The sequence below is a fragment of the Heterodontus francisci genome, chromosome 8 (genome assembly GCF_036365525.1).
Source record: "Heterodontus francisci isolate sHetFra1 chromosome 8, sHetFra1.hap1, whole genome shotgun sequence".
Classification (NCBI taxonomy): Eukaryota; Metazoa; Chordata; class Chondrichthyes; order Heterodontiformes; family Heterodontidae; genus Heterodontus; species Heterodontus francisci.
In genome coordinates this window covers 48,451,416-48,473,745 of record NC_090378.1, presented here as the reverse complement: position 1 = coordinate 48,473,745, position 22,330 = coordinate 48,451,416, and the positions used below count along the sequence as shown (strand labels likewise).

The 22,330-nt window shown below is 42.1% G+C and overlaps 1 protein-coding gene across 3 annotated transcripts in view; it reads left to right on the top strand.

The window, feature by feature from the left end:
• pomgnt1 (protein O-linked mannose N-acetylglucosaminyltransferase 1 (beta 1,2-)) overlaps window positions 1–12,158 on the top strand; it is a 57,026-nt gene extending 44,868 nt beyond the window's left edge. For 2 of the 3 annotated variants that reach the window (XM_068037098.1, XM_068037096.1), the window contains exons 15-21: window positions 897–1,025; window positions 5,795–5,920; window positions 6,364–6,428; window positions 6,701–6,745; window positions 8,601–8,736; window positions 11,092–11,201; window positions 11,514–12,158. In XM_068037098.1, coding sequence (XP_067893199.1) covers window positions 897–1,025; window positions 5,795–5,920; window positions 6,364–6,428; window positions 6,701–6,745; window positions 8,601–8,736; window positions 11,092–11,201; window positions 11,514–11,586 — 684 coding nt within the window. In that variant the 3' untranslated portion in view covers window positions 11,587–12,158. The remainder of the gene's footprint in view (window positions 1–896; window positions 1,026–5,794; window positions 5,921–6,363; window positions 6,429–6,700; window positions 6,746–8,600; window positions 8,737–11,091; window positions 11,202–11,513) is intronic. The other variant, XM_068037097.1, reaches the window with a different exon arrangement.
• Window positions 12,159–22,330: the final 10,172 nt, after the last annotated feature.

Here is a 22,330-nt window from a genome sequence, read left to right as displayed (position 1 = left end):
TGCTTATCGGTGACACACAACAAAAATTTGTTCTGTTTAAAAGTTCCTGTTTCCTCCCTGATTCATGTGTCAGTACTGTAATGAACAGGTCACAAGATAATGTGGGAACAGCCAGGTGATGCCATTCTGCTGTTTCTCTCCCCCCATATCCTCCATAGGAAGGACCAAAATTTCAGCTGTTTCTCGGCAATAACTTGGCTGAGGTTAGAACTCAGCAATGTGAACGATCAAGACCATGTAACTCCCTTTCTTGTCAGTTTATGTTTCAGTGCTTTCCTGATTTAATGTGCTATTCTAACATTCTACCGAGCAGTTGCTTTTTTCAAAGTAGGTCAACCAAATGTTCTGAACGCATAGGTTTAATTGAGTTTTTATTAAAAACCAATAACTCATTTGTAAAGGCATCCATGTGTTTGAACAATCAGTGTTACCCTTACCAACAACGTGACCTGCTCAAAATAGCCAACTTGCCAGCGTCTTTCAGCTCTTCGTCTCCTCTGCTTCGCTCCTTGAGGTAGGAGGAGAAAATCATTGATGGAAGATCGGGAGATCCTATACTACAAACATGCAGCAAGTCATGATAGTACTTCTGGTGGAGATGTCTCTTCAAACTGATTATACCAAACTAAGCTTGAGATGATATTTCAGATATTTTGGGAAGGGAAATGGAAAAGGTTGTAACAACCTCTGTTTTAAAGCAGGTTGATGCATGTAAGCTCCCTTTACTGGATAGTACACTGAAAGATTGTTTTGATTGCTGCTGTACATGTTATAAATATGATTTGATAACCTTGCAGGTACTAGGTCAGTATTTCTTACTGATTATTTGCTGCTCTCATCTCCCCATCAAGAGTGATAGTATTCTAACTATTTGGGGTTTTTTTTGTTTACCTTAGGGTTATGAGCACACGGCAGAAGATATTGCACTGCTGTATCGAGTGGAGAGCATGCCAGGGCTTGGCTGGGTTTTAAAGAAGAGCCTTTATAAAGATGAGCTGGAGCCAAAGTGGCCAACACCAGAGAAGGTAGTGTGTGCTAAATATAGTTTAATCTCTTGAAGTCCATAAACTGGGTGTTTTTTTAATGAACAATTCCATTTGAGGATTTGCATTATTCTTAAATGATCACTTAGGGTGTGTCATTGTGACAAACACTGGAAGAGTTCTGCTCTTATCTCTATTTTAATTGGTTCAAGGTAAGAAGAAAGCATGAAGGGGAAATTAGCTGTACATCTGTCTTCACGCTAACACATGTTTCCTATCAACCATTTGTGGAGTAGTATAACTGTCCAAACAGTAAAGGACAAAGTCAAATCTTGTTGACTTGTAGTGGGATGAAACAGAGGGAAAAGAAAGCAGAACACAACCCAGTTGGAAGCAGATTTCTCTGTTAGTTCCTATTGCCTTGTGATTAAGGCTGTTCCTCAGTGAATGGGCCATTAAAATAGATTTTCAATCAGGAACAATGTATACACTGGAGTTTTATCTGCAGCACTCCTTTTAGGTTCAGACCATTAATCGACTATTTTCTCTCAATTAAAGTTTTTTGTTCACCTTGGAGCAGCTCTCCCACAGACAATTGCTTATGAATACTTAATAAGAAGCCATAATGACCTAATAAAAGCATAATTGGCTTGCTCTGCTTATTGTGGATTGTTGTTTATACCCAGCTTGTGATCTAGGAAGTGGAGTGAGAGAGCAATTAGTGCCATTGAATCTGAAGGCACTTTTGAGTTGGGGGGAGGAGGGGAGCGAAGTTCAATTAGGCCTGATTACTGGGTGCGGGGATCGTAATGTTGTTCTCGTCATCCTCCTGAGGTGCCCTCATGGGACAGAGGTTGTGGAGGACGCAACAGACCATCTTGAACTTGTAAACACTCCCTGGCAAAAATTGAAGGGCTCCCCCTGAGCAGTCTAGGCAGAGGAACCGTTGTTTTAAGATGTCGAGTGGTTTGCTTCACAGCATTCCTGGTGGCTGCATGGTTCGCATTGTAGGCATGCTGTCCATGCGTGGTCAAATCGCAGAGGGGAGTCATGAGCCAGATGTAGAGCAGGCAGCCCATATCACCCAGCAGCCATGGGTGGCCCAAAGATGGCAAGTGCAGGATGTACTGGGTCCGGTCTTGCACCTGTAAGACTCTTAAACAGGGGGTCTCACTTCCCTCTAAGGTCCTTACCCCGTACTAGGGATCAATGACACGAAACAAACTTTGGATACAATTTCCACTTTATGTGGAAAACCTTTATTAACTCACTAAGCAACAGTATATACTTACAACATCAGTTGCTTAGTTAGGGCTGCGTACAGGAGCCCGTTCCTGGACAGTCAGTCCGCTGAATGAATTAGTCCATACAACTTCCTGTGACTAAGTCACACGTCCCTGGCTGCAGCAACAATGTGCTTGTGTGCTGTGGCTTTATGCCTTTTTCCAACCTTCGTCCCTTGACATATAAGGTAATATCTCGAATTGGGTCATCCAATTGGGTTTCCGTGCCTCATCAATCTCACCATGGCTGTGCAAGACATGTAGTTATATGCTGCTCTCAGCAGGGGGTGTCTTAGGTGCATACCAGCAATGGATGCGATATCTGCATCTCGGTAAGGCAGGAAGGAAACCATTCACATGTATTCTGAGAGGGCATTGTCCATGAGAGCTGTTGTAGTCCGAGTGTCTGATAGTTCGGTGCCACCATTCTGTGTCTGTGTCCCTGTTCACTCAAACCGTCGTCGTGTATGTAATAAGTCCAACATGAGCCTCAGCAATGATGTCGTCGGTCAGAATGCTTCTCCCTTCGTCCCTCTGTCCTCTGCACTCCATGTTCTTACCACCCGGTGACCTCCACACTCTGGTCTACACCACAACCGCTTACATTTTACTTATAAACAGAAATGCAACAGATATTAAAATGCCTTACAGCATGATAGAAATATAAGAGATATCAAAATGCACATTCATAAAGTGGTAGCCCTTGCAGTTGCAATACACCTCCCTGTTAACCTCTGAGGCCTGCACAGCCTGTGCTTGCCATTGATGACGTCCTGCACGATTGGGAATCCCGCTAACCTGGCAAAGCCACCAGCTTGCTCCTCCTGCTTCTCTCTGGTAGCAGGCAAAGATGATGAAGTTCTCTTTCCTTCTGTACAGGGCATCTGTCACCTCCCTGATGCAGCAATGGATGGCAAACTGTTAAATGTTGCAAATGTCGGCTGCTCCCAACTGGAAGTCATCACAGCCACTGACAGCACCATCCTTGGCCTGCTGTGCAGCTGCAGATCCGGTTATAGGAGGTGGCACAGTTAAGTCACTGCCTCCTTGATGAAACATAGGCACCTCACCCTGTTGCTGGTTGAGGTGGAGGTAAAAGTGCTGTCTGAAGACTCTCAGTGGATAGGGCCTTCTATTCAGAGCCCTCCACCACCTCCTATGCATAGCTTCCCCTCTCTGCTGCTGCTTCTCCATCTCCAAGTCATCCTGCAGCCCAAGAGGAACTGCAACCATAGACTTCATTACTAAAAGCAGGCTTTCTCCTGACAGGCCTTCCAACTTCTCTGATCTCCTTGCCAAAGTCCAGCACCACTCCCTTTATAAATTCAAAAGGTTTTCCAAGCTCCTTCAATAGCTTTCAATATAGTACTTCCACTTCCTCCTCTGCAGCAAAAGAAAGTCAAAAGTACCTCACTTGGAAATCCCATGCTGATCCTTTTCACCAAGAGAGGGCGTTAACAGGACCTGTGAGGTCCAAAATGGCAGTTTGTGTGCCAAATGATGTTAGATATGGCTTGACGTCACAATCCGCCCACTCTGCATGCTTCCAGCGCTCCATGGCACGCCTATGCGAGTGCCCGTATAGTCGAGGTGCACCACATCGGAAGCTCTCCGGCTGACATTTTATTAGATTCGGGCTTCATGCGGCACTACAGAGCCAAATCTTGCAGCTTTTCTGTGTATACTTGGCCTATTGAGCACAGTTGACTTGTGAGTAATTGACTACAAGTCTTGTGCTATCTAATTAGCCAAGACCTTATCTCTGAGGGTTGTTGCAAGTATAATTTTCAGTATTTCCAATGGTAGTGTTCATGATGAGTCAGAGGCTATACTAAATAATAACAGTATGAATCAATAAGAGCTGTGTATTAATTTTTACAGACACAGTTTTTAATACAGATAGAACTTAAATATAATATTTTTAATCTAATAATCCCACCCAATTTTAAATAAAATATTAAGTACAGGAATAACTTATCAATTCTCTGCTATTTGGAGTATATTCCACTGTATCTGAAGGGTAGTGCGCAGAGCTATACTGGCTTTGCTAAAATGCTCCTGGCACTGACATCGTGGGCAAGCATTGCAGTATACAATGACTACTCAAAACAATTACTATCCAAAGAGAAGCCACTCAATAACACGCACTCTCGATTGCAGCATACACTACATCATGTACATTGTTGTACCGTGAATCCCATGTGTGTCAGTGGTAAACCAAACCGCAATTGGGGAAAATCAATGAAAAACACTGTTTTCCCTAGTAGCTCCATCAACATTTTTTTTCGATTTCTCTGTGACCACTGTCAACACTATTAGTAAGTGAATTTTACTGCTTAAACTCTGCTGTTCGTATGCTATGTCGCATTAAGTCCTAGTCACCCATTTTCGCAGGCCTATGTTTGACTCTGTTCCCTCGCGCCGCAAATTGGCAATGCTCATTCTTGTGTTCAAACCATGTCATGGCCTCATTCCACCTATCTCTAACTTTCTCATGGCTTACATGTCCCAAAACTTTACATTACTCTAACACTACCATCATTGAGTTCACTGCCATCTATATCTTAGAAGTTCATCATCGACCAGAAGTTTAACTGGACCAGCCATATCAATAACAGTGGCTACAAGAACAGAGCAGAGACTTGGTACTTTACGGTAAGCAGCTCACTTCCTGACCTAACACTCTGCCCATCTCCAAGGCCTTTTCTCCATCAATGAGGGTAGTCAGGTGTGTGATGGAATACTGTCACATCGTGACTGCAATATATATAACGTACAGAATGTGCTACAATAACTCATCAAGCTTACTTTGATAGACTCTTCCTCCCCTGCAACTTGTACCAATAAGAGCAGAAACAGCAAACTTGTGGAAACTTTGTCATGTCCCAAATCACGCATCATCCTGACTTGGACACATTGACATTTCTTCATTGTTGCTGGGTGAATAGCCTGAATTCCCCACCTAACACTATATTCTTCATCACCAAAAGGACTGCAGCAGAATAAGGAAAATGCCCACCAAATCTCAAAGCCTTGTCAAAGTCACCTTTATCGCAAGAACAAATTATAATTTCCAGGCTGAGTGATTAGATGCGCAATATTTTATACATTTCCTCAATTAACTGCAGTTTTGTTTCTACCCAATGCTTAATGTAGTTTAAAAATTTCCTTAGCCATTGCACACTATTAATGTATTGTAGACAAATATCATTTTTGTTTGGAGCTCAACTTGTCTGTCAAAAATTTGGCAACAGCATAAATGTTGAACTTGAGACATTGCTTTTTCACACTTTCAGATATGGTGGTATACAATAACTGAGGACTTTGTCATTGGGAAGGCTTGTATGTAGTGACATGTAATTGGCATTAAAAAAGAGCCAGGACTACTAGCTGGTACACTGTAGTAACTCAGATGTGTTATATGGCACAGAGAAACCTGGAAATGAGTAAATATAAACATTGCTAACTATCTTAATTTATTCTTTATTTGCAGAAAATCTTTGACCTTCATTTCTGATTTCTTTACAGCTCTGGGACTGGGACATGTGGGTCAGAATGCCTGAGCAAAGAAAAGGTCGGGAGTGTATTATCCCAGATGTATCGAGATCTTATCATTTTGGCATTGTTGGACTCAATATGAATGGTTATTTCCACGTGAGTAATGGATAGTTTTTTTTGTAATTGTAATTAATATAAAACTGCTTCGACAGGATACTTGAGGGGCGATCAGCCCAATTGTTCTGTTGCTACTGGTGCAGCAGCTGATAAAATTTGCAACTTTCCTGGTCTGTTGATGTTTGCATATATGAATACTCCTGACCAGTATAGTTTTTAAATCAGTAACCACTTCATTTGTTAATTAGGGTGTTTTAAAAAAAAAAAAAATTAGCTTTGCATAACTTTAGGGGAATGTTTTATGTAAATTATTCCTTGATTAAGTTGGGAGTGGTTGAGGATTAAAAGAATAAATCATGCTTTCATATACATTTGGACTGATCGATACATTCCAAATGTATATGAAACAGAGTTTATGCAATCCTGAAGTAACATAACAAACAGAACACTAATTTAAAATTCTAATTTTTTTTTTATCGAAGGAAGCCTATTTCAAGAAGCACAAGCTTAACACTGTTCCAAATGTGCAGCTCAAAAATGTGGACAGGTATGCGTGATACTTTGATCTATCTCTCGCTCTTTCCCTGCTCCCACCTTTCTCATGTGTGCTGAGTACTCCTGTGCGTTTTAAATTGGACCTTACTAGCTAACTTTTGTGTTTAACTTTCATTTAAACCAGGTTTTAGTTCATTACTTGTAGCTAGATCAAAATTCATGTAGCTTTTATATTGATTTTATAATTATTCAGTTTGAAAACATTTTAAAATGTTTGGTAAGATGCCTTTGATACGTGGATTCAAATTTAACACCTTTTTACAGTCTGAAAAAGGATGCCTATGAGACTGAAATTTACAAACTGATGAGGTAAGACTGTTGTTGCTTTCTATCCTTCCTTTGGTTTCTGATATTGTTACCTGCTGAGTAGTAGTAGCCAATAACAGTGCAGGTTCTAAAACCAGTTTTCAGCTACTGTATTGTAATCTTTTTCTTCATTTTAAACACTTCTAGAAGATATGTGCTGAAAAAGTGAATGTTTTCTTCACTTGGTGTACCATGTCATTATTAAACAAAAGTTATGTTTAATATGTTCTTGTTCTTTGGCCTCCTTTTCTCGAGAGACAATGGGTAAGCACCTGGAGGTGGTCAGTGGTGTGTGGAGCAGTGCCTGGAGTGGCTATAAAGGCCAATTCTAGAGTGACAGACTCTTCCACAGGTGCTGCAGAAAAATTTGATTGTCGGGGCTGTTACACAGTTGGCTCTCCCCTTGCGCCTCTGTCTTTTTTCCTGCCAACTGCTAAGTCTCTTCGACTCGCCACACTTTAGCCCCGCCTTTATGGCTGTCCGCCAGCTCTGGCAAACGCTGGCAACTGACTCCCACGACTTGTGATCAATGTCACAGGATTTCATGTCGCGTTTGCAGACGTCTTTAAAGCGGAGACATGGACGGCCGATGGGTCTGATACCAGTGGCGAGCTCGCTGTACAATGTGTCTTTGGGGATCCTGCCATCTTCCATGCGGCTGACATGGCCAAGCCATCTCAAGCGCCACTGACTCAGTAGGGTGTATAAGCTGGGGATGTTGGCCGCCTCGAGGACTTCTGTGTTGGCGATACGGTCCTGCCACCTGATGCCAAGTATTCTCCGGAGGCAGCGAAGATGGAATGAATTGAGACGTCGCTCTTGGCTGACATACGTTGACCAGGCCTCGCTGCCATAGAGCAAGGTACTGAGGACAAAGGCTTGATACACTCGGACTTTTGTGTTCCGTGTCAGTGCGCCATTTTCCCACACTCTCTTGGCCAGTCTGGACATAGCAGTGGAAGCCTTTCCCATGCGCTTGTTGATTTCTGCATCTAGAGACAGGTTACTGGTGATAGTTGAGCCTAGGTAGGTGAACTCTTGAACCACTTCCAGAGCGTGGTCGCCATATTGATAGATGGAGCATTTCTGACGTCCTGCCCCATGATGTTCGTTTTCTTGAGGCTGATGGTTAGGCCAAATTCATTGCAGGCAACCGCAAACCTGTCGATGAGACTCTGCAGACACTCTTCTGTGTGAGATGTTAAAGCAGCATCGTCAGCAAAGAGGAGTTCCCTGATGAGGACTTTCCGTACTTTGGACTTCGCTCTTAGACGGGCAAGGTTGAACAACCTGCCCCCTGATCTTGTGTGGAGGAAAATTCCTTCTTCCAAGGACTTGAACGCATGTGAAAGCAGCAGGGAGAAGAAAATCCCAAAAAGCGTGGGTGCGAGAACACAGCCCTGTTTCACGCCACTCAGGATCGGAAAGGGGTCAGATGAGGAGCCACCATGTTGAATTGTGCCTTTCATATTGTCATGGAATGAGGTGATGATACTTAGTAGCTTTGGTCTGAAGAGACCACGTCTGCTGACGAGGTCAAAGGCTTTGGTGAGATCAATGAAAGCAATGTAGAGGGGCATTTGTTGTTCGCGGCATTTCTCCTGTATCTGACGAAGGGAGAACAGCATGTCAACGGTCGATCTCTCTGCACGAAAGCCACACTGTGCCTGAGGGTAGACGCGCTCGGCCAGCTTCTGGTTAAGTCTTGGTTAAAAGACTTATCACCCCAAAAGCCCGTGTTGGTAAATCGGCACTGTAATAGTCAACTAAATAAAATTTATTCACCCTTGCGCACAATGTTTCTCTGTTTCTGTAGACTATCCAGATTACTGCAACTAATTGGTTTTTATTCCCACAGTGAAGCCAAGGTTTTAGACCACAGCAAAAACCCCTGTGAAGATAGTTTTATTCCAGACACTGAAGGAAAAATCTACATTATGTATATTAGAATGGAACAGGAGGCTGATTTTACAACATGGACACAGTTAGCTAAGGTAAATGTGAAATGTGCTTTTTTTTTTAAAGAAAAATGTAGCTGACCATGAGCTGGATTTTCCTCATGAGAGTAAAGTTCCAGCATGCCTAGCAGAGTGCCTCTGTGAAGTGGGTGGGTAGAAGAGAGAGCAATATTAATAATCCTAATTTAGAAGTTATGTATAGATGTTTGTCAACAAAAGTCCACAATATCACTGCAAGACATTGGGGAAAATACCCCAAATTCTTGCCACAATTTTCTGCTATGCAGCTGATGGAATATTGGTTAAGTTAAGATGAACCTGTCGAGCACCTTCGATTTAAAACTTTAATGGCCACCATGCTCATATAGGAATGTGAATCAAAGCTTTGTTAAGACACCAATTCACTGTATATTCTAATGGACCAATTCAGACAACTGACTCTCCTTTTGTGGTGGTGGTGGGGGGGAGGGGGGAATGGTTATTGATTTCAAGCAACAGACCAGACAAAAATCTTCATGCCTTAATTCTGTCACAGGCTGCTGCTACTGGATTTTATAAGATAATACTGCAATTGCTCAGTACCCATCCTGTACTTGATCCTGTTTCGATTCAACAAAACTAGCCCTGAGTGTGTCTTTTTACTCCTTGGCAATGAATGGAAGCCTCTCGTTCAAGTTTAAGATATTTTTAGAATGATAAAATACAGAAGGAGCCATTCTGCCCATCGTGCCTCTGCTAACTCTTTGAAAGTGCCATCCAATTAGTCTCACTCCCTGCTGTTTCTCCATAGCTGTATAATTATACTTTCAAATATTTATTCAATTCCTTTTTGTAATTTACTATTTCAGACAGTGTATTAATTATGCCTCATGTTACTCTGGTTCTTTTAATTTGTGTCCTCTGGTTGCTGGAACCGATTTCTCCTTTCTTTATTCTATCAACATTTTTCATGATATTGAACACCTTTATCAAATCTCCTCTTAACCTTTTCTGTTCTGAGGGGGAAGAACCCTAGCTTCTACAGTCTCTCCACATAACTGAAGTCCCTCATCCCTGTTATCGTTATAGTAAATCTTTTCTGCATCCTTTCCAAGGTCTTGACGTCCTTCCTAAAGTGAGGTGCCCAGAATTGAACCCAGTACTCTAGCTAAGGCCTAACCATTTTTTTAATAAAGGATTAGTGTACTATCCTTGCTTTAGTACTCTAGTCCACTATTAGTAAAGCGAAGGATCCTTATGCTTTCTTATTTTGTCGATCCACTTCATTGATTTGTTTGCATACACCTGGGTCTCTGTCCCTGCAGCATCTTTAAAATCGTACCATATAAGAGCAGAAAGGTTTGCTAGGACTGTGTAAAACATTAGTTAGGCCACAGCATACAATTCTGGTCACTGCATTACAGGAAGGATGTTTCATCCTGCTGCATATTCTTTTCCTGTTTGGAGAGAGCTGTACATTAGTTTCAGTTTTACAGAATGGGGCAACTTGGTTGCTATATTAGTACCTCCCAGTCCTGCAAGCTGTGCCATGAACAGCAGCACTTCTATGTATTTTCTTCTCTTCCAAATCCTGCACTGCACTGAATTGGATGTGGACTGCTGCTGGTCAAAATCCTGAATTTCCTAACACTGTCACAGGATCATCATCACCACAAGACTGCAGTAGTTCAAGATCAAGGAGCCACCACCTTTTTAGAACAGCTAGGGATGGCCAATAAATGTCAGCACTGTCCCCAACTAAAGAACAAACATTTTCAAAAGTTAAAATGTGGCTGTCTCCTTCCAATCTAGCAGCACATTTAAGCAAAATTTTGAGTTTATGATGCTATCAGGTCCTCAATTATAAGTGTATTTATACACTAGAATGCAATTGATGGAATGAGATCCATGCATCTCCCATCATCTATAATCCTGTCATAAAAAGCACCTTTACAGTGCTCTACTGCAGCTAAACTGTACCCCATTTTGACAGGATTTCACAGTGGATGACAGGGAATTTGCTTCTAGTACTTAATTGGTCCTTAGGTTAAACTGTTGAGATTCAGGGCTTCTGTGGTGGTTGGAAGTTGTTTTCTCCACCCTGCCCACTGCCAGCTAAGAAACAAACCCTGGTTGGTGCAATATTGAGGAATTGCTGCATTTGCCTGCATTACGACAGTGACTACTACACTTCAAAAATACTGTAAAGTCTGAGGTTGTGAAAGGTGCTAAATAAGTGCTCCTGCGTCCTCTTTCTCACATACTTGCTGTCTACAAGAAAGAAATAGAAAATTAGGGTTTTAACGTCAAAATTGATTTTGAGCAGTATATTAGAGATATTTGTGAGACTAGTGGATCTTCTGACTCCTGTCCTTATTTATTCTAACAAAAAATTGCCATTGTATTTTCAAGTGCCTGCACATCTGGGATCTAGATGTCCGAGGTAACCACAAAGGCATGTGGCGGCTGTTCAGAAAGAAGAACCACTTGCTTGTTGTGGGGACGCCTTCCTCTCCTTATTCGTAAGTAGTCTTTTCTCTCATCGATCAGTTACTCATATTTGAATAAGTACTTTATGTAACTCTCTGTTTGGGGTATCATGCTTGCTGAAAAATTTGCTGATCAGGTAGAAGATTCTTTTAATGCTGAATGGAACAGAATTCTGTTGTGTTCATTCATTCAATAAAGATAAACATGATGGAAGGAGGCACATTGCTTTATGCTGCAGCACAATGGAATTCAGACTTTTTACACAATAAAACAAGCAACATAACTTGCAAGTGTTCTGTTGAAAATTGAGGGTAATATGAATTGTTTTTCTTTTTTTTTGACAGTTTAAAGAAACCTGTTTCAGTTACCCCCATATACCTTGAACCACCTCCAAAGGAAGATGTGGAATTGAATTGAGGATGTACAAATAAGGAGTCCATTATGGCGAGCATGGCAATTTTAAACCACTATATTTAATGTACAATGTTCATGGTGTTTACTTGATTTATAACGGTCTGCTTTAATGAAAGAAAGCATTATCTGCAGCTAATACTTGATTACATGTAAAACTACTATAGGCATAGGTTTGTAAATTATGGAGTCAAATATTTATTTTGCTGGAACTGTATGTGCATTTTCTAAAGTATTGGCAATATCAATCATGTTGGAAAGTTAAGCGGATGAATCCCAGAAATTATGAATGGAGTTCTAATTCATTGTAGCAAAATATTATAACTAATAAGTGGAGAATTTGACAAAATAGATCCCTTTTAACTAATGTTTTATTTCCTTATATCATGAATTAGTTTTTTCTACAGTAACTCTCTGCACATAATTGTATTTTGTACGGTGTAATTGGATGACGGCAAGAATTTTAACACAAAGTCATGTCATGTCATAGAATTTACTTTTGGAGATAAATAAACCACTACAAATAAGCCATCAGTCCCCATGTAACCTGTGATATAAAGCTGAGATATTGAAGTTGAGCATGCTTTGTGGTCAGTTATTGCACTCTTACTGGACAGATGCTAAAAATGCTACCTTTAGTGAGAAAGGACGCTGTCCAGTGTAGCACTAATCCTTATAGACTGGAGGTCTCCGGTTTGTGTTCAGTTAATTAAACCTGACTTGTACTGATTGCCATTCAGTAACCCCAGCTGGAAAGTATGTATACGTGCACATCTTGGATTGGACATGATTTTGGTGTCCTCTGTACCCAAATAGTCCATCTCATAATCATGATCGATGAAGGAACCAGGAGAATTCTGCTGCCATTGGAAACGATAGTGCTTTTGGGGAGGGGAGAATCTCCTAAAGAGTTCTCAGAAGATTTAACTTGTGTACTTCAAATATTAGTGTGGTTAGTTCCCTTTTAGAATTTATGTCTTTGTCAATTTGTACTCCTGCACAATTCTGACAGCTACTGTTAATTAATGTAGTTCAGGCCTTGATTCCTTTATAAAAGGAATGAAACCACCGTTTCAAACTGACGATGAGAGGATTGTGTGAAGTAACCCTCATTTTGTTAAAATGTTTTTAAATCGAACATCTTTTTTTCCAGAGATTCTGTTGACACCTGTGTCAGCCAATGAGTTGCTGCTATTTACACATAGGTACTATAATAGTTTTTAAAAATTCTGTAGTATGAACATGACATTGTCTATGACATAGTGAAAGAGGAGGTAGTTGAGACACTGGGCTAAAAATTGATAAAGAGGTATTAGAAAGGCTGGGTGTACTTAAAGTTGATATATCACTAGGACTGGATGCAATGCATCCAAGGGTACTGAGGGAAGTAAGGGTGGAAATTGCAGAAGTACTGGCCGTAATCTTCCAATCCTCCTCAGATACAAGGGTGGCGCCAGAGGGCTGGAGAATTGCAAATGTTACACCTTTGTTCAAAAAAGGGTGTAAGAATAAGCCCAGCAACTACGGGCCAGTCAGTTTAACCTTTGTGGGAAAGCTTTTGGAAATTATATTAACAGTAACTTGGATAAGTGTGGATTAATTAAGGAAAGCCAGCATGGATTTGGTAAAACAAAAACAAGAAATGCTGGAATCACTCAGCAGGTCTGGCAGCATCTGTGGAGAGAGAAGCAGAGTTAACGTTTCGGGTCAGTGACCCTTCTTCGGAACTGACAAATATTAGAAAAGTCACAGATTATAAACAAGTGAGGTGGGGGTGGGGCAAGAGATAACAAAGGAGAAGGTGCAGATTGGACCAGGCAAAGACAGATCCTGTTTAACTAACTCGATTGAATTTTCTGATGAGATAACAGAGATGGCTGATGAGGACCACAGTTGATATGGTGCACACGGGGTTCCCAAAGGCATTTTATAAAGTTCTGCATAGTAGGCTTACCAGCAAAGTTGAACCTCATGGAATAAACGAGGCAGTGGCAGCATAGATATGAAGTTGGCTGAGTGTCAGGAAACAGTAGTGGTCAACAGATTTTTGGGTTGGATAAAGATGTAAAGTGGGATTCCTTAGGGATCGGTATGAAGACCACTGTTTTTCTTGATCTATATTAATGGCATAGACTTGGGGGTGCAGGGCACAATTTCAAAATTTGCAGATGACACAAAATTTGAAAGTATTATGAAAGACTTCAAGAGAACATAGGCTGGTTGAATGGACAGCATGTGACAGATGAAACTTAATGCAAAGAAGTCTGAAGTGATGCATTTTGGTAGGAAGAACGAGGAAAGGCGATACAATTCTAAAGATGGTGCAGGAGCAGAGGGACCTGGGGGTATATGTGTACAGATCATTGAAGCTGGCAGGGCAGGTTGAGAAAGCGGTTAAGAAGGCATACATGATCCTGGGTTTTATAAAGAGAGGCATAGAAAAGCATGAACCTTCATAAAACGCTAGTCCAGCCTCAACTAAAAGTATTCTGTCCAATTTTGGGCACCATGCTTTACAGAGGGTACAGAAAAGATTTGTGAGAATATTTCCAGAGATGAGGGACTTCCGTTATGTGGATAGATTGGAGAAGAGAAGGTTGAGAGAAGATTTAATAGAGATGTTCAAAATCATCAGGGGTCCAGACAGAGTAGATAGGGATAAACTCTTTCCATTAGCGGAAAGGTCGAGAACCAGTGAAAGCAATTTAAGATGAATGGCAAAAGAACCAATGGCGACATGAGGAAAAACCTTTTTACACAGCGAGTGGTTAGAATCTGAAATGCACTCCCTGGGAGTCTGATGGAGGCAGTGTCGATCTTGGCTTATCCAATTCCCTTTTGAAAGCAGCTGAAGAGAAAATATTTGCAGGGCTACAGGGAAAGAACTGGGGAGTGGGACTAGCTGATTTGCTCCGACAGGGAGTTGGCATGGACATAACGAGCCAAATGGCCTCCTTCTTTGCTGTAACCATTCTGTGATTCTTTGCATTAGCTACTCTTGCTGGTATTGCAGAACTGCTTTTTGAAGCATTAAGTAGTGGTTTCATAGTGGCTACTTTCAAATATTCTGATTTTTTTTTTTTACTTGTTTGGGGGATGTGGACATCGCTGGCTAGGCCAGCATTTATTGCTCTCGAGAAGGTGGTGGTGAGCTGCCTTCTTAAACCGCTCCAGTCCATCTGGTATAGGTACACCCACAGTGTATTAGGAAGGGAGTTCCAGGATTTTGACCCAGCGACAGTGAAGGAACGGCGATATAGTTCCAAGTCGGGATGGTGTATGACTTGGAGGGGAACTTGCAGGTGGTGGTGTTCCCATGCATCTGCTGCCCTTGTCCTTCTAGGTGGTAGAGGTCACAGGTTTGGCAGGTGCTGTCAAAGGAGCTTTGGTGAGTTGCTGCAGTGCATCTTGTAGATAGTACACACTGCTGCCACTGTGCATTGGTGGTGGAGGAAGTGAATGTTGAAGGTAGTAAATGGAGTGCCAGTCAAGTGGGCTGCTTTGTCCTGGATGGTGTCGAGCTTCTTGAGTGTTGTTGGAGCTGCACCCATCCAGGCAAGTGAAGAGTATTCCATTACACCCCTGACTTGTGTCTTGTAGATGGTGGACAGGCTTTGGGGAGACAGGAGGTGAGTTACTTGCTGCAGAATTCCCAGCCTTTGACCTGCTCTTGCAGTCACAGTATTTCCGATGAAGGGTCACTGACCCGAAACGTTAACTCTGCTTCTCTTTCCACAGATGCTGCTGGACCTGCTGAGTGATTCCAGCATTTCTTGTTTTTATTTTATTATTATATATTATTATTATTTATGTGGCTAGTCCAGTTCAGTTTCTGGTCAATGGTAACCCCTGGGATGTTGGTGGGGGATTCAGCAATGGTAATGCCATTTAATGTCAAGGGGAGATGGTTGGAGTCTGTTTTGTTTGAGATGGTCATTGCCCAGCATTTGTGTGGTGTGAATGTTAACACTTATCAGCCCAAGCGTGGATATTGTCCAGGTCTTGCTGCATATGGACATAGGCTGCTTCAGTATCTGAGGAGTCGTGAATGGTGTTGAACATTGTGCAATCATCAGCGAACATCCCCACTTCTGACCTTATGTGGAGGGGAGGTCATTGATGATGCAGCTGAAGATGGATGGGCCTAGGACACTACCCTGAGGAACTCCTGCTGTGATGTCCTGGAGCTGAGATGATTGACCTCCAACAACCACTACCATCTTCCTTTGCGCTAGGTACGGCTCCAACCAGCAAAGAGTTTTCCCCGATTCCCGTTGACTCCAGTTTTGCTGGGGCTCCTTGATGCCATACTTGGTCAAATGCTTCCTTGATGTCAAGGGCAAGTCACTCTCACCTCACTTCTGGAGTTCAGCTCTTTTCTCCATGTTTGGACCAAGGCTGTAATGAGGTCAGGAGCTCAGTGGCCCTGGCGGAACCCAAACAGTGTCAGTGAGCAAGTTATTGCTGAGCAAGTGCCGCTTGATAGCACTGTTGACACCCCTTCGATCACTTTGCTGATGATTGTGAGTAAACTGATACGGCAGTAATTGAGTGGGTTGGATTTGTCCTCATGTTTTCCGAAAGAAGAAAATGGACTAAACTTGAAGAAAAGATTTTTGTAAATCATATTCTTGCCTTCTGACTGTACAATCATTTTGCATTGATCAGCATCGTAATAAAGGATTTTTATACATTGTCAACAAGTATAAAACTATAGATCCTGGCAGTTAAACAAAGGAGTTGATGTTTCATGTGTACACACTTTCAGTTCTCTCCACAGAGGATAGTGTTTCCAACATTTTTCTCACTGTTTATTATGCACTGTGTTTTGTAACTTCCTTTAAGGATAGGGGTTACAATCAATTGTATAGTTTTCTGGAAAAATGGAGAATTAATGCTCTATAAATCCAGTTTTTGAATAGGAATGGGTAAGCTAGTTTTCTTGGGGAAAATGATGACAAGTGTTGTTTTAACTGCTGAGTCAGGAGGTTGTCCCTCCAGGACTTGAGCACTTAAGACTTAATTTTTAATTCAGTCAATCTGGCTGTTCAGTTAAATTCCAGATTGTGGGATCAACTCGAACCAGCGAGAAAGAGGTCCAATTACATAATTTGGCCCCTGGCACAATTTTAACTGGGTGGGTCAGAAGTCCTGCTCAGCAGGCAACCTGCTGCATAAAATTTAATGGCATTGGCTTTACAAACCTGAGTGAGACAACTAGAAGCTTAAGTTCAAGAGGCACTTATCTGCAGTCCTCCGAGAACGAGGGGGCCTGTCTGTGACTCCTTCTATGTCAGTTTCATGCTGCACCAGTCTTAACAGCAGAGTCTTGCATGAAGTATTGCATCCTCACTTTAGGAGGTCCTTACTCGGGCCTTTGGCTCATAAGCCAGAAATTATGCCCTGGAAGTGGGTGGGTTTGCAGCATGTCAGTGAATTGGGTTGGAAACCTGCACATGAGATTCCAATGAGGCCTGGGAGTTAAAATACCCCCAGATTTTTCCTGGCTGCAGCAGGTGTGTTTTAAGTCCACGCTTGAGTTTTCAACATTCACCTGCTGAAAACTGGCCTAGAGTTAAAATCGGTGTCTTAGTGTAAGACCAAGGGACTTTTGCATTGCCAGAGATACTGCCTTTCAGATAAGAAATTAAACCAAGCCCTGAAAAGGAATTCCTGTGTAGTATTTTATTTTAAAGCTTTTATTGACGAGAAATGTACCAATTATATGCATGCACAACTATCAAAAAATGAACAAATATTTCTTGTAGGTTCTTATTTTTACAAATAAAATATACAGTTCGTTGGGTTTATTTGGATGTTTGGATAATTACTTTAAAATGTATTAAACTTGTCAACATGTGTTCTTACATTGAGAGCAATGACTAAGAGAGAAGATGCCCGATGAACTTGATCTGAGGGTTAATTGTGGGAATTCACAGGGGCATACCTTGATGTCTTAAAATCAGCATGTTGCACAAGAAGATTCAACTTTGTGTAATTATACAGTTAATTCTGGAGCAAAGAAGTTGCATGCCCTTGTACTCTTATCGTAAAACATGCAAATAAAACGTACAAAGTGAAAAGGACACCAGAAGCATAGTCCTTCAAACCAAATGCTGAACTGTAGCCTTTGTTAAATTGATCCCAGCTAAATCTAATAGTCAAATGAGTTACATCTGCCATGCCATGATAACATTATTAATATGGTAGTCGTTACCATTATAATAATGTAGTTTTGCATCTGTGGAGTACTGAATAGAGAGGGGTGCGGCAATTTCAACAAAGCCGAAAGAAGCAGCAGCATGGTGAGTGGGGGTGGCACAGAGGGGGGAGCAGCAGTAATGGGGTGAAACTTGGGGACTTTACCATGAATAAATAGTGAACAATTATTTCCACTGGTAAGTGAATAAGGAACCAGGGATGCAGATTCAAGATTTTCACTGGAAGAACCAAGGGAGAAGTTTCTTGAAGTGAGTGCTATTGGACCATGGGATGCATCACCCCATAAGTGCCGATTGCAGTAGAGATTAGGACATCATTTAAAAGGGAATGGGATAAATATTTGAAAAGAAGGGATGTAAAAGGGGTTTGGAATTACAGGAAGTGGCAGCACGCACAGAGGAGCAAATGGTCTCTTTGCTGTAACTTCTATCATTCTATGAAAACTGTTTTGAGTCTGAGAGAAGGGTGGGTTTAGAAATGTTGGTACTGTGCTGAGTTTGGGACAATGTGCCGGTGCGAAGAGCCCCAATCACTGAGCCCACTTCCCTTTGTGTAATCTCTTGGTTTGGTTTAGGTCAGTGTGCACAGCTGGTTTTGACATGTGAAGTTCAAGTTCACATCAGTTCTGACTGAGGTGATGGGTACTGTAGTGTTTATGACTGTCTCTGAAAGCAGCGTGTCAGTTTCTGATCAGCCTTATAATGCTTGAGGAGTCTAGATAGAATGGATAGGAAGGACCTATGTCCCTTAGCAGATAGCTTAATAACCAGGGGGCATAGATTTAAAGTAACTGTTAGAAGGATTAGAGGGACGTTGAGAAACCTTTTCACCCACAGAGTGGTGGGGTTCTGGGACTCGCTGCCTGAAAGGGTGGTAGAGGCTGAAACCCTCATCACATTTAAAAAGTTTATATAATGCGCATTTGAAGTGCTGTAACCTACAAGGCCACAGACCAAGAGTTGGAAAGTGGGATGAGGCTAGATAGCTGTTTTTCAGCTGGCACAGATGCAGTAGGCCAAATGGCTGCCTTCCGTTCTGTAATTTTCTATGTTTCTATCAACAGCTAGGGGGCTCCATAATACATTTCTGTGCAGTAGCAATTGCAACCAAGTTCAAGAATTATTTATCAAATTACTAGAATGTACAATACAACACAATTACGTGATATCAAAGTTTGAAATAACAAGTTAACTCAAATTCAGATTTATTTGGGCAAAGTACTGTGAATGCTGGAAATCTGAAATAAAAACTCAGTTGAAATATTGAATCCAGAAGGCTGTAAAGTGCCTAGTCAAAGGATCAGCTGCTGTACCTCAAGGTCAGAATGGGAGTGGCACAGACAATTAAAATGACAGGTGACCAGAAGCTTGGGCTCATTCTTGCGGATGGAACAAAGGTGCTGTACAAAACAACCACCCCATTGTAGAGGACACTACCTCGTGGGCAGCAAAACAGCACACTAAATTGAAAGACGTCCAAGTAAATTATTGTTTCACCTGCAAGGAATGTTTGGGGCCTTGGATGGTGAGAAGGGAAGAGATAAAAGAGCAGGCGCTGCATCTCCTGCACATGCATGGGAAGGTGCTGTGGGAGGGGCGGTGGTGCTGGGGGTGATTGAAGAATGAACCAGGGTGTCGTGGAAGGAATGGTACCTTCGGAAGACAAAGAGGAAGGAAGGAGAATGTATGTTTGGCAGTGGTATCATGCTGGAGATGGCAGAAGATGATCCATTGAATGCGAAGGCTCGTGGTTTGGAAGATGAGGAAAAGCGGAAACTTATCATTGTTCTGGGAGGGGGTATCCTCCGACATCCTAGTTCAACAAGATCAGATCATAATCTCTGCCCCCTTTTTTGGGACGGCATCTGTTGGTAGTGATTTTGCCTTCCCATTTACACCTTGAGACTGATTATTTTGTTTCTTATCCCATTACTGCCTTTCTTTTGCCTTTGGCTATCATTCCTTTTGTCACTTGCTCTCTCCTGCCTGCCATCCTATCACAGACCTTCCCATTTGTTCTCTCCTGCCCTCCAGCCTTTCCCGGCCTGGCTTGAAAATTCACTCCCAGCTCTGACGAAGGGTCACTGACCTGAAACGTTAACTTTCTCTACGAATGCTGCCACACCTGCTGAGTATGTACAGCATTTTCAGTCTTGATTCAAATTTATTTCTTTATTGACCTTTTCAGCTTTCTTCCTCAAATGCATTTACAGTTTAACGGAAGATCACAGATCCCGCCATTCTTAGTCATTTATGTTATCGTCGAAGTGGATGAATCAGTGCATTTCAATCTCATTGTGAGACAATTAGGAAAGGCAGATGATGAGTTAGATCAGATGGTAGTTAATGCTAAATGATGCACAGTATAATGGACTGTTTTGGCACAATTTTTAGTTTAGTTTAGAGATACAGCACTGAAACAGGCCCTTCGGCCCACCGAGTCTGTGCCGACCATCAACCCCCCATTTATACTAATCCTACACGAATCCCATATTCCAATAACATCCCCACCAGTCCCTATATATTTCCCTACCACCTACCTTTACTAGGGGCAATTTATAATGGCCAATTAACCTACCAACCTGCAAGTCTTTGGCATGTGGGAGGAAACCGGAGCACCCGGAGGAAACCCACGCAGACACAGGGAGAACTTGCAAACTCCGCACAGGCAGTACCCAGAATCGAACCCTGGAGCTGTGAGGCTGCAGTGCTAACCACTGCGCCACTGTGCCGCCCACAATGTCAACTCCAATGCATTTTTATATAATGCAGTGGATGTAATATGATTTTGAACATTATATTGAATTTCAAAATATTGTTTCATCACATGAAAACAATACACAAATGCACTCCCGACCAGACTCTCTCGTTCTACTTTCTGTAAACATGAGGTCATCCAAAACTCAGCTACCTGTGGCTTTACTCCTATGAAGTCCCATTCACCCATCACCTCTGTGCTTGCTGACCTACTTTGGCTCTGGGTTAAGCAACGCCTTGATTTTAGAATTCTCATCCTTGTTTTCAAATCTCTCCCTGAAATCTCCTCCAGCCCCACAATACTCTGAGATATATGTGCTCTTCTAATTCTGGCCTCTTGGGCACCACCGCTTTCAATCACTCCACCATTGGTGCCCATGCTTTCAGCTGCCTGGGCCCTAAACTCTGGAATTCTCTCCCTAAACCTCTCTATCTCTCATTCCTCCTTTAAGACATTCTGAAAAATCTGCCTCTTTGGCCAAACTTTTGGTCATCTGCCCTAATTGCTCCTTATGGGGCTCGGAGTCCAAAGTTTGCTTTATAACATTGCTGTGAAGCACCCTTGGATGTTTTATCATGTTAAAAGATGCTATATAAATACAAGTAGATGTTATAGCACTGTCAATCTGGACCTGAAGTATTGCTCAGTGGAACAAAGACTCATTCAAGCCAAGCCTGTAGGGAATATAAAAACAGAGAATGCTGGAAAAACGCAGCAGGTCTGGCAGCATCTGTGGAGAGAAAAAGAGTTAAAGTTTCAGGCTGATGCCCTTTCATCCGAACTGGAAAAATATTAGAGATGTAACAAGGTTAAAGCAAGTATAAAGGCGGAGGAAAGCACAAAAGGAAAGGACTGTGACAGAGTGGAGGGCAGGAGAGATTAAATGACAAAAGGGTTGATGGTGCAAGGCAAAAGGAAATGCTAATGGGCCAAGTAAAAGAAACAAATGATGCATCTAGAACAGGTGTGGGTGGAAAACAGAATCACCACCAGCAGCTGCTAAGAACAAAACCACACCCCCCCCCCCCAAAAAAAATGGGGTAGAGATTATGATCTGAAATTGTTGAACTAAATGTTAAGTCCAGAAGTCTGTAATGTGCCTAATCGAAAGATGAAGTGCTGTTCCTCCAGTTCACGTTGAGCCTCATTGGAACAGTGTAGGAGGGCGAGGGCCGAGAATAAAAATGTCAGACGACCAGAATCTCAGGGTCACGCTTGCGGACTAAATGGAGGAGTTCCACAAAGTGATCACCCAGTCTGTATCTGGTCTTGCCAATGTAGCAGAGACTGCATCATGAGCACCAAATACAGTATATTAACTTGTAAGTGGTACAAACAAATCAATGTTTCACCTGGAAGGAGTGCTGTAGTGCCTTGGACGTTGAAAAAGGATATAAAAACAGTACGTGTTGCATCTCCTGCCTTATGAGAAGATGCAGTGGGAAGGGGCAAGGATGTTGGGAGTGATTATGGATGGACGAGTGTGTCTTGGAGGGAACAGTGAAATGCCAAAAGGCATTGGTGGCAGCATCATACTAGAGCTGGTGGCGGATGATCTTTTGAAAGTGAAGGTTGGTGAGGATAAGGGGAACCCTATTGTGGTTTTGGGAGGGAGGGGAATGGATGAGAGCAGAAGTGCGGGAAATGGGACAGAATGGAATGGTGGAGGAACCTATCAACCATGGTGAAATAGAATCCTCGGTTCAGGAAAAAGAAAGACATATCAGAAGTATGTGTAGAAGATAGCATCGTCAGAATGATACGACAGATA